General features: G+C 44.3%; 1 protein-coding gene across 1 annotated transcript in view; it reads right to left on the reverse strand.

Annotated features, from left to right (window-relative positions):
- Positions 1–1,113: 1,113 nt before the first annotated feature.
- LOC119458381 (cyclin-dependent kinase 14) overlaps positions 1,114–16,036 on the reverse strand; it is a 138,664-nt gene continuing 123,741 nt past the window's right edge. The window contains exons 13-17 of the mRNA XM_037720219.2: positions 15,429–15,522; positions 14,455–14,518; positions 14,289–14,386; positions 12,642–12,732; positions 1,114–9,310 (exon numbers count right to left, since the gene is read on the reverse strand). Of these exons, the coding sequence (XP_037576147.1) occupies positions 9,213–9,310; positions 12,642–12,732; positions 14,289–14,386; positions 14,455–14,518; positions 15,429–15,522 (445 nt within the window). The 3' untranslated portion in view covers positions 1,114–9,212. The remainder of the gene's footprint in view (positions 9,311–12,641; positions 12,733–14,288; positions 14,387–14,454; positions 14,519–15,428; positions 15,523–16,036) is intronic.

Consider the following 16,036-nt stretch of genomic DNA (forward strand, 5'->3'; position numbering starts at 1 on the left):
GCTGACACGCTTGACCCGCAGATCAGATTTCCGACGATCACCGACTCTGCTCGCTGCTATCGTTGTGCTTGAGTGGTACTTGTTTTGCTGGGGACAATTTCGCCCAATAAAGAGTTATATTTGTAACTCAGTTTCGACACTGTGTCGTTCTTCACTGTCACTACCATGTTACAATATAATCATAATACAAAATAGTGTCAGCCAGTTCTTTCTGAACGAGTGATGCAACCGGTGCAAGTCCTTGGTCTGCCGCAACTGCTAAATGAGCTGCCCAAGCAGAGGCTCAGCACTGCCGCCGAGAAGACCCTGTCGTTCAGAGTAAAATTATTTGCCACAATATATCGCGAATTCAAAACACCTAAACAGCTGCGCTCAAAATTCGCATTACGGAGTATCGTAGTCATCGGTGAATTTGTTTTAAGGCTTGAAACCGTTAAGGCTGATTCACACTACGCCGACACGATTTTGGTCTGCTGACTGATGACCGCAGTTTACAGGACGGAAAACGCTGTCGCCAACAGTCGGCAGACCAAAATCGATGCCGTGTCGGCCTAGTGTGAATGAGCCTTTACGCAGTCGTCTTCAGTCTCATCCTCAGCTAGCTCCACCCATTCATCTTATTGTGAAGAAAGACTTTACCCACCACTGCCACTTGGAATTCTAACTCATGCGGCAACAATGTTCTGTGCATCGCCAAGTTATCATAGAGCTGCGGTATATCTGCCACTGCGCAAGTCAGCTGCTGTCGTATTGATTTTAGAGCAGGAGGAATTGTCGGTTGATTTTGGTGAAATTTTTCTACGTATATCAGAGATCGAGTGGCGGCTGTGGATGGCAAAGATTGGCTACGAAAAGACCCACAAAAGGGGTGAAACGGGAGAGGTGGATTAGAAAACAACCCAAGAGTTAAGTGCATAAACGACACCGTGTGAGGGGTAGAGATTAATTCGGAAGATAGAACGCTCGGAAAGGGTTTCGAGAGTGGGTTGTTTAATGTTCACCTCGCACTCCACCGCTTATAGTGCAGTCTGTCGGAGTAAAAAGTGCCCGTGATTTAGGCACTGTTGAATTGCACGGAGTCTCTAGCCAGGCTTTTGCTTCGGACGAAGGAAAATTGTCTAGTACTGTGCCCCAGATCAATGACGTTCTATCACTTCGATGACTGTTTCTCTTACAATAACCAACGACAGCTCAAGCTGGCTGTACAATACAAGTTACGCTCAGCAGGCAATATTGGCCAGAAGGTGAAGGTTCCAGAACTGTTACAAAGCTTTTGGTGGTGACGAATCTATTGATCGTTACGCGCTTGCTTGCGCTCTGGCCTGCAGACGATGGTTTTACCTTTTGGGTTGTATGCTTACTATTGCAAAGAACTGCATTTCAAAGCGATGAAGGCTTCTGGGCGACTCGAGAACAATCACCTATTAACGCTGACCCATTCAAAAGCCAGTTCAGGCCAGCTATTAACACCGCGATTCACGAGGTGCTGTCGTTTAAGCGCGTTCTGTCCAGGCTGGGAAATGAGACACGACACACCAGACGGGCAAGGTACGGTGACCAGCCACTGTGTATTTGACCACATACTGGATATGTGAAACATGAAGCATACAGCATAAGAATCCCCCCCCCCCCCCCCTCCCTCCCCACAAGTTTGCTGCTGTCAAGAAACAAAACAGCCAGATGGTAAACAGATGGTAAACGAGCAACATGACTTAAAACGACAAGTTCTCTCACGGGGTATACATAGTATAATATATACTTCATCGCACACGCACACACAGCACTGTGCTGAGAGGAGTGCCACGACCCTTAAATAGTGGGGCAAGCACGCCGTTATCACAACGTAATATCTTTTCAGACCAATGAGCAGATTCATTACACTCCAACCAATACGCAATGAGCAAATGTGCACTGGGAATGAAAGGTGCCACACACAACGAGCGCAGCTCTTCAGGTTGCCTTGAACCCTGGGTGACCAGAGGACTTGCTGCCACTTCGAGAATTCGTGTCACTGCACTAGCCACACCAGTGAGAGAAAATGAAAGACAAGTCTGCGTACACTGCGTATTTACGGTTCCCTATAAAAGGCGATACGTGTGGCATCCTACAGATTGCAGTTCTAACCTCCCGCCGGCGTGAAATAGCTCTAACTCGCCACGTCTTGCCTCGTTCAAAATCTCGTTCAAGCAGAACGCAATTTGTACTCAATTTTGAGACACTGGCTGGCATGTTATATATACGACGTATGTGCTCCATGTCTCCATTTCACGTGTACCTCATTAGTGAAGACCTAACGTAAAAGTAGTTTTGAGAAAGATGGCAGCGACGGTAAAAAATAAAAATAAATAAGAGCCCAATCTTGTGAGGTTTTACTTCTGCTGCTCTCTCGCACAACTGTCGAATGCCATAGCATTGACACACAAGAAGCCAGACTAAGCGCTCGGTCCTGCAGAATGCCTTGCATATCGGTCACCAGAAGACAAAAGAAAGCGTCATCAAATTGCATGGAAAACTGAAGTAATAAGTGCGAACCTTTCATAAATGAGTAATCTTAAAAACGGCAGGCTTCTAAATTTACGTCCAGTGCATTATTTAAGCTAAATTATCCACGTGACGGTAACAAAGAAATAAGCCAGTAATCTAGGACAAAACAGAACACACATGACAAATCACGTTAGCCATGGTTACCATTGCACACAGTCATGTCCTCTGGTGAACGCTAGGGAGGGTGTAAACATCAGTTACAATGTAGTAAAATAGCATGTTGCATCACCCCAGTGCACCATCTTTTCTCGATTCAGAGGGTTACAAAGTGAGAGGCTGGAGATATGGCAAGTTTCTGTAACTTTAGGGCAGATAAAATATTACATGCCACATGGTGATCTGCAGCTCGGGCCTGGCGCGCCACAGGTCAAGGCAACATGAAGTGCATTGAAGTACGGCAACCGTAAAACGAGCGGACTACATATCGCCGCAATGAACACAACAAATTTGTTTGCCCAGGGGTGCCTCCCAAGCATGGAAATCCATGTCGGCCCCACAGACTGTTTGACAGCCTTGCCCACGGGACCGAAGCATTCACTTTTTGAGCATTTCTTTTTTTTCTTCTCCCAGAACGACCATATTCCTTTTGTGAGCGGCTTAAAAGGTCGCCGCAAGTACACTGGCTTAACGCTTCAGGGCACAACAAGCACTACAAGCCCGCGGACATCAAGAGGGCTCAACGAGGACACCGCAACTCGTTACAAGCGCTCTACATCCTAAGCACAAGAATACAGGTTTTAGGCGCTCGCACGAAACGGTATCTCAATAACAGCAGTGTGTAGGAAACTCAATGGACAACACTTTTCATACATGTCTGTTTACAGCAGGGTAGGCTAAGGTGTAGGCTACAAATCCTTGACGTATAGTCGCATGGCAAACGAGACGGATTTCTCGTACACCATGGTCTCCCAGCAACCAGAGGTATTTTAGGCCACCCTAGAGTGTCACGGACAGATTTATCTAGCCCAGCCAGGCATGCTCATGTATGAGCAAATGTACAAGGTCGACCACATATCATACTAGAACACGAGATTTGTCATCAACGGCACTAAGGAGAAATTAAATGGCAGCCAGCTGCAAAATGTCTCACTACAGCTATGCGATGAACTGCACCACCAAAGGGCCCGTGTTCTAGAAAAATATGGTCAACATTATACATGGCAAACACCCAGCTTTTCTCGAACGAACACCCATCCACAAAGCCACACCAGGTGCAAATGTGTGACAGCGCATAATGCCTTGGAAATCCAGCACAAAAGGTAATTGAATCTCACGTAAACGTTGCGCCCTATTTGATACTTGGTCACATTTGCCACAAATGTCCTGCATCCTGCGGAGGAGGACAATTAGAACTGCTTGTGCCACAGATTTGACAAGAAGCCGGAGTTTTACAGGGTCTAGAATACAACCCCAGAATTTGCATTTCCAGTTACAACAGATTGGAATAATGGTACTGGTACAGACTCGGCGCCAGAGCCCATGTGCAGAGAAGTGAATGCGGCTGGCGACTGCACAGAGTCTTTCAATGGTCTTTAAGTTTGCACCAGTGGCAGCTGCAGCTTCCCATTCTGCCTGCCTCTTGATCCATACAGCTGTTCTGCGCCTATACTGCCAGTGCCTTCGTGCCACAACAGGTCCCATGCTATCCTGAAAATTGGTTGCCGTGCCCATGTGACGGGGTGTCAACCAGGAAGAGAGAGAGAAAAAAAAAGGCTATTTGAATTCTGAAACGAAGGAGGTTACCATAGAAGCTGTGAGCTTTGTTAATTTCTTTGATGTCAATGCGGCCATTGCTCCTGATGGAGGCATGCAGAGTTGTCAAACTGGTAATTGAAAGTGAAGTTTAGCCACGAGAAGCTCACACATGTAGGAAATATTTATAAAATCGGTATGACGCATCCGAGCATTGATGCATGAGCAAAGGGAGCATATATGCTGGAATATTCTGCCTGAAGCAATGCCAATCCAAGCAAGTGTGTGTCGACACGGCTCAAAAGATGCTGATTTCTCTGCAACAGAATGGTGGTGTTGTCACCGCATAATGTGTTTCGCTCTAGCGGTGACAAATAGCGCCACCATTCCAATGCAGTGACATCATAAACTGCCCGTGTGAAACCACAGGCTCGATATTGAGAATTAATCTCAAGATGACCGCCAAGATAACTCCCAACTTTGCTGCCGAGGTGAAAGTACAACAGAATTCACTTCCCATGAAGGGGGTGAATGGATTAGAAATGGCTACCCATTCAACCTGAAGCAGGTAGGCCAGATGCCGTCATGTCAGGCAATGATGTCATTTCCGTTGTATTTGTGCAATGGAGGTCTGCAGGAGACTAACAAAAACCAGGACTAGATACAAAGCGGATGTCGCACAGCACAGGTGCCCACAATGCGTCTAATGCGGCACGAAGGCAGTGACAATAGCCAATGGAAGCGGTCTGTCCAAGGCAGGCATAAAAATGAACATGGAGGAAAACGACAGGCAGAGCTGTGTGTAGAAATCGGCTGGTTCTTTATGAATGAGCTCTTGTGAGTGCGTCACGTTACACTGGACGGTCGGCGAAATGCATATGCAGGACAACTTTCACCAACAGCACCTCAATATAAAAGTAAACAAGAAAAAAAAAAGCATTACAAATATGGCCTTAGTAAAAAGAAATGAAATTAATATTTAATATGTTCATTAAAAGGGCCACTTGGGCCTGTTTCAGGAGGGTGCAATAGAAATGGCACTCTACATGTCCCGGTAGATAGCTAGATTATCCTACACTCCTTTCAGACTCAGATATGCGAAATATTGTCATATGCATCTGTTCTGGGACGGACTGGTAGCAGTGCTTGGCGGCATCAGTGCAGACATTTCATAATGAACAGCTTGTATGCGGAAGCTGACCATTGAGTGCATTGCATTCAGGAACAAAAACTACCATAACAGCCATGTTCTTTTTCCCAAAGTGTTTGAACGCACCTGCCATATGGTTGAAATTGTTATAGAGGTGCACACAAATGCACTTCAAATTGCTGGAAATAATGCGGCATTAAGGACTCGGAATGAGGACAAGACGGGACATTTCTGAGCAAGCTTTTGCGAATGTGTTTTTGTTTGTAAACATAGTAACTTGGCACGAGGCCATTTTTAACTATGTATTTACAGAAGCAGGTTTACTGCTGTGCCTCCAATCATAATAATTGATAATAAAATTATATTCACTGAAACTTGTTCCAACCTGCAATCTGCTGTTCGCACTCAATGGTCAATTCCATTATGAACTTTCGCAAGTTGTGCTCTATGGCAGGTGTTAAAAAGATTAATGCATTACTGCAACAAGTTTTATGTTCATGAAAAAATAGCACCATTTGCCACACTTTGGAAGTGATAGAGCATTATCACCGGATATGCCCCTTACGAATTTTTGATTTGAGCTGAATACATGCAGAGTCACAATCGCCAAATAATTTTTTTTTCTTTCAGTTAAACTTAGAGTCGTATGCCTAAATTAAGCTAGCCAAACAAGACAGAAGTTCACAGAAAAATGAGACGAAGTGATAACAGTGGTTGAACAAGGGACGTCACTGGAGCCAACACTTAGATGAAGGGACTTGTCAAGATGTTGCCTCCAGCGATGTCCCTTGTTCAACCACTGCTTCTGGGGTTTTACATGCAAAACCATGATTTGATTATTAGGCACGCTGTAGTGAGGGATTCCGGATTAATTTTGACCACCAGGGGATCATTAACTCGCCCCCAATGACAACCACTGTTAAGTAAGCTAGAAGAGATTTACACTCCTTACAGAACCACATATCCAATTGCAGAATCCAGACATGACAAACCAAATTCAAGAAAAATGGTAAAATAATTCGACATTCAATAATGTGAAGACACTGACTCAAGGCTGATTTGAAACCTCCTCCACTCAACTCTCACAAGTGAAGAGGCTAGAACTGGTAGACCAAGATGGCATGGGTGTCGCTTTTGTGCACGAAGATGTTGCAACAGGCAATACTTTTAATTCTTGTGCTAAAACCAACTTCTTGTGATTATAGGAGGCTGTTTGCTGTACCAAATATAAGGCTTGTGCATTTCAATTTGGTGCACAATGCACTTGTTCGCACTCCCTTGCTTGTGATTGTGTCTGCTTTTGCACATCTTCTATTCTTTCAGAAATCTTGCATGCACATACTAGCCCAAAAACAACTCCACTTTCTCACTACTGCTCCGCTGCTTGACAAACAATGCAATGTATCTGGGTTTGACAAAACAGGTTCGGATGTGCACCATATTAATGCTATGTTATGCATCCTGCAATTCTAAGCCCCTCCTCCATTTCTTGACAACAGTACTCCAAGAAAAAAAGTACATTACTGAATGTAAAAACAACCTTGTTCTAATTAGTTCGAGAGCAAGATTTGGAGACGAGAGTGCTTAAATTCTAGCTAACCCATTTCTTTTCTCTAGCAGCAGCTTACACGTCCACTGCACTCCAGCATTGCGAAAGAGTGCCGTTTCATGCTGCAAAACCTTTGAATGTCTGGTTTTTTCTAGTCCAGCTTGTAACTATGAATGGCATACTCCCCAAGCGAGCAATTGAATGGGTGTTCGATCGAGAGCGACGCCACTAGCAAATACACTCACGTTGCTTTGCTCAAGAAGCGACAAGTAGGCCCCTAGGCTCCATAGACTGAATATATCAGATGAAAAATGGCAATGAGCAGAATTTGCAATGCGCATACACACGCATGTGCAAAGAAAACCCAAAAAATTGCACGGACGGCACAGAGACATTGGAAAAAGAAACCCAGCCCCATATAAACAATTCGATCGATTTGCTCTCCAAGGGCAGATTGGCAAGCGAGCTTCTATGGTGGGGACGGTCGTGCACTCATATAGAAAATCACTCGGGCTGATGACGCCAACAGGGTGTGTACTGCTACTCCTACAAACCAACTGCATATATGCTTCACTGACCAGATAAACTTAAATATGGTGGAGCTTCATTAAGAAAAACTAATGCAAGGAACAAGGAGAGAGCACTCTGGTGTTGAAGACTCTCAATGCACCAACTTGGTTGTTTGCTTGTTGCTGCAAGCCCTGTATATCAAACTGCCATTTCAAAGAAAAAAAAAAAGAATAAGGTAACCTGAGCACACAAAGCAAGAGATTCGAGCAAAAAAAGATGCAAGAGAACTGCCAGTTGCATCAAGAATGATCATCAAATACTGAATTAAGAAATTGTGCGACCAAACTGATATAAGATTTAGTGCATCATTCCTCAGAACAAGATGTTCTTAACACAGCAACGAAACTTAAATGCAATATCAACAGGTTACCCTTCCCACATTCAAGTGCACTGTGTGGGTTAAGTTTCTGCTATGTCCTTGCAGTGGATGTTTGAACTGCAATAAAAACTCTGCAGAATAATGCAAACTGTATGTCTAGTGGCTGCCACACTGCTGTATGGTTTTTTTTACTTTGTTCAAATTTCTTATCTCCCTATGCTATTAATTACATAATCATGTGGGGCTGCTTATATACTCTTCTACTTCACATACTTTGTAACTTCAAAAAATGAGACATCACATAGCTAACCACTGGCACTGACATTGCTACTAAATGTGCCTCTGAACTCGTGGTTATCCATATGAGAGTGAAATGTTAGCAAGTTTCAGCCATTATTGCAGGTTTCTTTGCTCATCTGACCATTTTTGAGTACAGCAAGAATTTGAGCAAGCACCGCCCTCACCAGTGACAGATATCTGATATAACATAATATCATTATTATATATTTAAAATTTCCATGCTATTATCAGGACTGAGAGTGGACCCGAGCAATGGTTCCTCTATAATTTGCCCCTGATTTTCTTCATGTCAAAAGGGGTGCTTCCTCTGAAATTCATGGTATTCCAATCTTCCATTCAGAAAATCATCAGAAAAAGCTGCAGAAACAGCCTCAAATCCAGACTTAAGCACCAAAGACTTAGATGTGAGGGGAAAACACACAAAAAAAAACTTAAGACATGCGGTTTGCACCAACACCCTACACAGAATCGCCTGCATGTCAGAAAAGACAGCAGAAGGCTTTTTTTTTTTCTTTTTCCTTGTGCTCAGTCCTGACTGAAACAGCAATGGTTCATAAACTTCTGGCTCACTCATGAGAACAAGCATAGAGTAAGTGGGACGCACACAAAGCTGGTAACTGTCACACATTTGTTGCCCTGCAGTTAGCCGCAACTGATGTCTTCTGCATGAAGCAAACACACATCGAATCACCCCAGACATCCCACAACATTAAGAGAAGTAAGGGGTGGTTTGTCAGCTTGTGCTAACAACACAAACACATGCTCACACATCAAAACACACTCAAAACACAATCACACAAATGCACACACATTGGCGAGCCTCGGCAGTCCTTAAATAAGTTACCTCTTTAAAAATGTTTTCAGTGGGCAATCAACAAGACCACGATGACACTCATAAAAACTGTTTCGAGTTCAGTGGACGAGCTGTCTCTGCTTCTCTGTTTGCCCCGTCTGGTTGGCAGGAATGAAAAAAGCGCTCCAGGGATAAACCTGTCAACGTTTCAACAAAGTGACCCAAGGGCGTGACTATTGTGGTGCCGACGCCCAGGTGGTGGAGACTGGGTGGCTATGGGGACGTCCTATCACAGCTAACATCGCAGTTTGGCCGCTGCCTTGATCACAGACATGGGGAGATTGTAAGTCTCTGGACTAAGTTTGCAACCAGGAACTGTAAATATAGAGGCCTCTGTGGGAAGAAGAATGGGAGGGGGGGAAAATGCTGTGTTAGTAACAAAGCAGCCTCTTTCCACATAAGACTACACACTGCAAAAGACATTGCAAGGACCTCTTACAAAAAAGTACTCCACATAGTGTTCAAACAAACGTTTTGAAAAGCTGTGATGCTTGTGGTGGGTGTCACTGCAAGATCATAGCTTACTAGTTGAAATTATTAAAAACTTTCTAACTCTTAGTACACTTACATCAAGAACATCATTTGAGCCAATGAAGGCCCATAAGGGTTTCAAAGCACCATCTTAAGCCGATGCTGGAGGCCAGCACCTAGCTAAAACCAGAAAAAATTTCCAGTTCCTAAAAGAAATTTTTGTTAAACTTTCTTGAGCAGTATGTGACTAGAGACAAGACGTGTTCATAGCTTTCGAGTTGAAAGTACAGTCCCACTAAAGCGAATGAAATCACCCCTGATACCAACTTCCAAAGAAAGTTTTGTCTGTTTTGGCAACACGTAAAGTGATGGTCACTGTTAATTAAGATTTGGGATGGCACCAGAGCAGAGCATAATTGAATCGAGATGCTGTAGAGACAGCTTCCATCTATTCCCACTGGGTTTTCTGTACTTTCCTACCCTCCAGACCTCACACAATTGAACTTCTATATTCCTCAAGGCAAAAATAATTTGGTGGACACTTTTACAATGCTTCATGCAACATCTCAGCACCCAAGACGTGATGATCCAACTCCACGAACTGGTCGTCAAGCAGGCAACGTGGCACGCGCGGCGCGGGATACTCGCCCTCGATCTGAAAGGAGCGTTTGACAACGTGTCCCACGCGAGCGTGTTGCAAAATCTGAACAAGACCAGGTGTGGCCAAAAGACATTCGGCTACATAAAAGATTTTTTTGTAAAACCGAACGGCGAGCATCAGGATAGGCGAGGAGAAGTTGGATCCTGTCGAGCTCGGCGATAGGGGCACCCCTGAGGGATCGGTCTTGTCGCCCCTGCTCTTCAATCTGGCCCTCCTGCCCCTGCCCGATCTACTCAAGCAAATCAAAGGCGTGGACCACGCGTTCTACGCCGACGACATTACGGTGTGGACGGCCCGAGCCGGGTTCGATGCCTGGATGGAGGAAGCCTTGCAGCGGGCGCAACAACCGTGCACGAATACGTCAAGTCGGGCGGACTGAGCTGCGCTCCCCAGAAATCGGAGCTGCTCATGATCCAACCAGGAAAACCAAAGGAGCTTCCGCCGAACATGATCATCACCATCGACGGAATGGCCATCAAGCCAACACAGCAGATTGGGATTTTTGGCCTACTGCTTCAGAGCGACGGGAAGGCACACGCCGCCATCACAAAGATCAAAACTACAACCGAACAGGTACTTAGTATGCTTCGGAGGGTGTCTAACAGAAACCGAGGCCTTAAAGAGGACGATGCCATGCGCTTGGTACGCGCGTTCGTCGTGCCACGGGTTACCTACTCCGCCCCGTATCTCCAGCTGACGAAGGCGAATAGGGACACTCTAAACACGATGCTTCGTAAGGCAACGAAGCAAGCACTGGGCATGCCCATATACTCGTCCACACAAAGACTGCTAGACATGGGCGCCCACAACACGATGGAGCTCATCGAAGCCCAACTGTCTAATCAGAGAATCCAGCTCAGTCACACGGAACACGGACGAGCCGTCCTACGCAAGATAGGATGGCAGATCGAGCCAGTACCCATCAAGGCGGCCCTTCCGGAAGACTGGAAGATGACCATTCAGACCAAACCTCTTCCTCGGAACACGACGCCAGGCAAGGACGACGAGAGGCGCACCGCGCGGGCCAAAGCCATGGCCCGGAAGCTGGAAGAGAACCCCAGGGTCCTCTACGCGGACGCCTCGCTCCGAAAACACAGTGACCGAGCAGCAGTGGTGGTTACGTCAAAAGACAGGCTAATCGTCAGCGCGTCCCTGAAGACAACAGACCCCGCAGTTGCCGAAGAAGTGGCCATGGCCCTCGCACTCGCACAGCCGAGCGTGGACACAGTGCTCACCGACTCAAAGACAGCCTACAGAAGCTTCCGCAGGGGGGTAATCTCTTCCGCGGCCCGAGCCATTCTATTCAAGTGCAAGCCTCCAGGAAGATCCATAGAGCTTATGTGGGTCCCGGCTCACTCGCAGGTAGCATGCAACATCATCGCCGACTACCATGCCCGAGAAATGTCAATCCGGGCAGAGCACGAGCCGGAAGAGCTACCGCACCCGGTCACCAGCTTTTGGGACATTACCCGGATGTACCGAGAGGAAAGGTGTAAACTGCCAGAACCGCACCCCAAACTCACCAGGCAACAACAGACCATCCTGCGTCGAGCGCAGGCGGGGATCGCTTGCGCATCCCGTACTGATGAACCGCATGTACCCCGCGGAACATGATACGTTCTGTCCTTTTTGCAAAAGGAAAAAGGGCACCCTGCCTCACATCTTGGCCGAGTGCACAGAACTCAAGACCCCCCCCTCCTCCCCTTCCCGCCAACACCCCGATCCCCAACCCCTTGAGCGATGGGAGACCTTGTCATCCAGCCCCGCCCTACCGATTCAGCTCGCACTGACGGACAGGGGCCAGGAGCTGCTGGAAATATATGGGTCCCGTAACTAGGAAACCACCCCGTCTGGTGCCTGTGGGCACCACCAATATATTTTGGGCCCAATAAAAGTTTATTCATCATCATTTACAATGCTTATGATATCAGTGACATTATAACCTTTCTTTGGGACATTAGGATTATTTTTTTTATAGGCATTCAATCATTGAAGCATCATAGGCTGTGCTAAGTTTGAGGGTTTCACTGAACTCTCTGGTTCCTTGAGGTGCTTTTTGTGTTCATCACAGTGTTTGTTTTGTGTTTTGTGCATGCCCCTCTCCCACATTTCCCCTTCCTCGTTCATATCTACTTTGTTCCACAAAGTGACTACATTGCAATTGGTTACAAGCATTTTTGCTACTGTAGCCAATTTGTATTGATTGAACATTTACTAAGAGATTACCCAGATGCACAGGATATTCTTTAGCACTGTCAAAACAGCTGGTGGGGCTCCCAGAGGCAAACAAGTTTGGGAGTTCTTGTGTTACATAAGTAGAAGAGATTATGTCAAAAATAACATGGGCACATTTACTGCCGCCACTTGCTTCTGAATCAGACCAAGAACTCAACTCTTGGGACAGCCCTCGTAATGCTTTGCAGCATGTGCATTTACACCATCTACTATACTGACCCTCTTTATACAGTCTAAGCACAAACATTATGCACCAAAATAAGCCTGCAATATGTGACAGCAAGACATAGTACTTACGGTCAGGGAGATCGTACACCTTGGGGGGCATGTCTGCAAAATAGCTGTGCCGCATAGCATCCACAGCTGAGATCCTGTTCTGTGGCTGAAGCTGAAATCACAGGAAAATATTAATAATGACAGGTGTGATTAAACACTGAGAAAGGCACTAGCACAGCAGCACTGATCTGTAGCAATCCTCTAGTCTGTGACTTCGAGTGCTTAGTATAGGCAAACCTCAATTATAATATCCTGTGCCTCGTGTGTACACAAGCTATGGCAAGAGAACTCATGCTTTCTATGTGCCGGATAATTTGAATAATTTGAAGGATAGCGAGATCTCCAGGATCCTTTATACAAATAAAATCATTCCCAAGGTCATGGTGATGTGAAATGCCCAGATTTGTTTTAAACTTTTTCTTAAGAAATTTCTAAGCATGTACACAGATGACAGAGCGCTTTCATATGCTATGTACAGTTTTTCCAATAGTTACTAATCGGAAACTTGTGACTACACTGATTGTGAAGTCATCTTTGCTGTCAATGTCTTTCTTTGCAATCTACCTTGTACACATGTTTATTTATTTTTACATACTCCAGCCCTATTTAAAACTATGGCAGGATATACATGCACATATGCGTGCACATATGTGCATGCATATCGAATATCACAGTAACCAATCTCTTATTATGTTCCAATATTATCTTATTTCTATTATTATTTTTTGGTATTTATCCATTGTGTACAAGCATTCGTACTACCTACTGACTGCCCAGCTTTGTACACAAGCAATGTTGCTATGTGGGCTGGATATGTAACTGATGTGCATTGCATGTAATAAAGTATTATTATTATTAAGTTATACATCCAGTTGAAAAACTTCACGAACTTACAATTTCATCAAAGCAAAATTTCTGCAACCTGGTAGAATTCTACAGGCTCACAGAACAATTTCGGCAGCTAGAGCCTCATTTGCATCTATGCTAAAGTGCTACAACAAACTCGGGAAACAATTATGCAATTAAGCTCGCCAGCTTGGCATTTTGCATGTTATTAGTGTAGTGAGCAATAGTGGACAGGTATACATATGCAGGAGAGAGCAAAGCTACATGCAACTATAGCGCTCAAACCTGATTCAGGATGATGCAGCGCGCATCATCTCTTTTCAGAATCAGAATCATTTTTATTATGCATAGGATATGTTATATGTACATGGTACACAACGTTTTAGCAAAATCTAGCATCTATTACACTCAGGTAGAAACACGTGAGGTTACAATCTACAGTGCAGTGACTCCAAGCAGCATGAAGAAAAGGAACAGGCTCTTTCTTCACAATATGTATCAAATTTGTTGGCAGATAGGGAGTTCAATAATGACACATAACACTCCAATACATCTACACAAGGACTTGAAGGGGATATATTTCTACTGTTCGATACATATAAGGCTTATGAATTCAAAATATTCTGGTTCAAAGTAAGCAGGCTTGACTGCCTATTGTTTTCTGATGTAAATAGACAAACAGACAATGAGAAGAAAGTGATAGACAACTACAAAGCTGGTTCCCTCATTCTGAAGTGGCAACATTTCAACTTCTGTTTCCCCTAATTACACCAAAAGATCCAGCTTTATAAAAGCAAATCGCTGAAAGAAAATGAGTAGTACCTGGAGGAATCTGTTGGCAATTTCGTCAGCCTGCGGTATCTCCGATAGTTTAGGGAAGGCTTGTTTTAGGGGCTGGCCTGGGTACATGCCAAATTTATCTGGAACAGAAAGGGCAATCGCAAAACTGTGTTCCAGTGAATACAACAGGCAAGAAAGCAGAACTTACGAAGTTTGTAGTTCTTATAACGAGAAACACCTTCCCACGTTTCCTCAGTAGGAGTCCCCAGGATCTGGAATTTAGGAGCCCCAAATTGTCATTATAACATTAGACACACTGCGACACCAATGACAAAAAGAGCAATGGTGTATTGCTTAGAATAGAAATATTTTGCACGTAGTTAAACCCCTTTTCAGCCACCATATCACTTTGTGCAAGCACTACAGAATTATAATGGATGCTAACTAAAAAAAGTGCACGGAAAACAAGGAAATGAATAACGGCATAAAAGAATGCAGCTACTGACAATGCTGTCAGTAAAAAAAAAAAAAGTAAAATTCAAAGCATATGTACACTTACTAGATACTAGTGCAAAATTATACAATGCGAAAAGAAAGACAGGACCCCGTCCGCCGTCCCACGCAGTCTGCGTCCTGTCTTTTTTACGCATTGTGTAATTTTGTGTAAATGGGAGCAGCTGGAGAGATAAAATGAACTGCTAATGACCAAGAATATAAGTCTGTTAGGAACACCATTCACCTATAACATTCTCATTTGGTATAAAGTGCTTAATGCAAGTCTCCTGCAATGCGAGTCCTACATGGCAACCCATCAACAGCTTAACATGAAGTACACTTGAAGTGAATGAAGACGGCAGACATTAACATTAGCTTATCTGCATAAATCTATGCATATTGTTAAACAACAGCAGCAACAACAGAGCTTTGTTCATCTGAGGAAAACAGTGTATTTGGATATTAAGATAATTTTATGCATTGTTCTAGAAGTGCAGTAAAGCCAGTCAAAGAATACAAAAATGCCCGGAGCTGTTCATATTCCATTAAAATAATGTATGCAAGAGCATACATGACTTCAACACTATGCTTAATTCAAGGAATGCATAGACATCAAGGTGCGCCAAAATTTACTGAAACTTCTCTGTATAAACATAAGGTGCATTAAGCACACGGCTAAAACCTTACCCTCCAGATTTTATCCAGCTGATCAGTTGTGTCCTTGACACCAGGGAATGCGGCTGCACCGGTGATCATCTCAATGAATATGCAGCCCACTCCCCTGCACAATGAAAAAAGAAAATTGGAGCTAGTTTTAGCAAATCCACACATTTTCAAAAATGACGTTCACAATCCCGAGTAAAATCTTCAAAACCATGGGCTTGAGAAAAAAAAATTTCTCCCAGCCCTACACATACAGCCTGAAATTGAGTGGTCAATGTAGTGGCCAGTCTTGATACTAGTAGGCTACACAACTGTGGCAGATTTTTTTTTTTTTTTTTTTTGCAGTGCTGCGATCTCAAAAAGCTTTTGCTTGTGATGGTTGCCCTGGATGTTTCAGTTTAGTACCATACAATACTTTTCAAACAGTGTGCTCTACACAGGCAAATCTGATTCAGCTGAGTCAGCTTTGGTATGCAGGGGTACTTTTTTTGTTCTGTTTACTACAACAACCACATTAATCTCTCAAAGCACTGACATTTTGGGCCTAGGTTTTAAAGGCGTAGATTGCCTCATGAAAAATAATTTTAGAACGCTACCTCCAGAGTAATTCATATTTGAAAATGACATATCAT

This window comes from Dermacentor silvarum, chromosome 1, assembly GCF_013339745.2.
Source record: "Dermacentor silvarum isolate Dsil-2018 chromosome 1, BIME_Dsil_1.4, whole genome shotgun sequence".
In the NCBI taxonomy this organism is placed as follows: Eukaryota; Metazoa; Arthropoda; class Arachnida; order Ixodida; family Ixodidae; genus Dermacentor; species Dermacentor silvarum.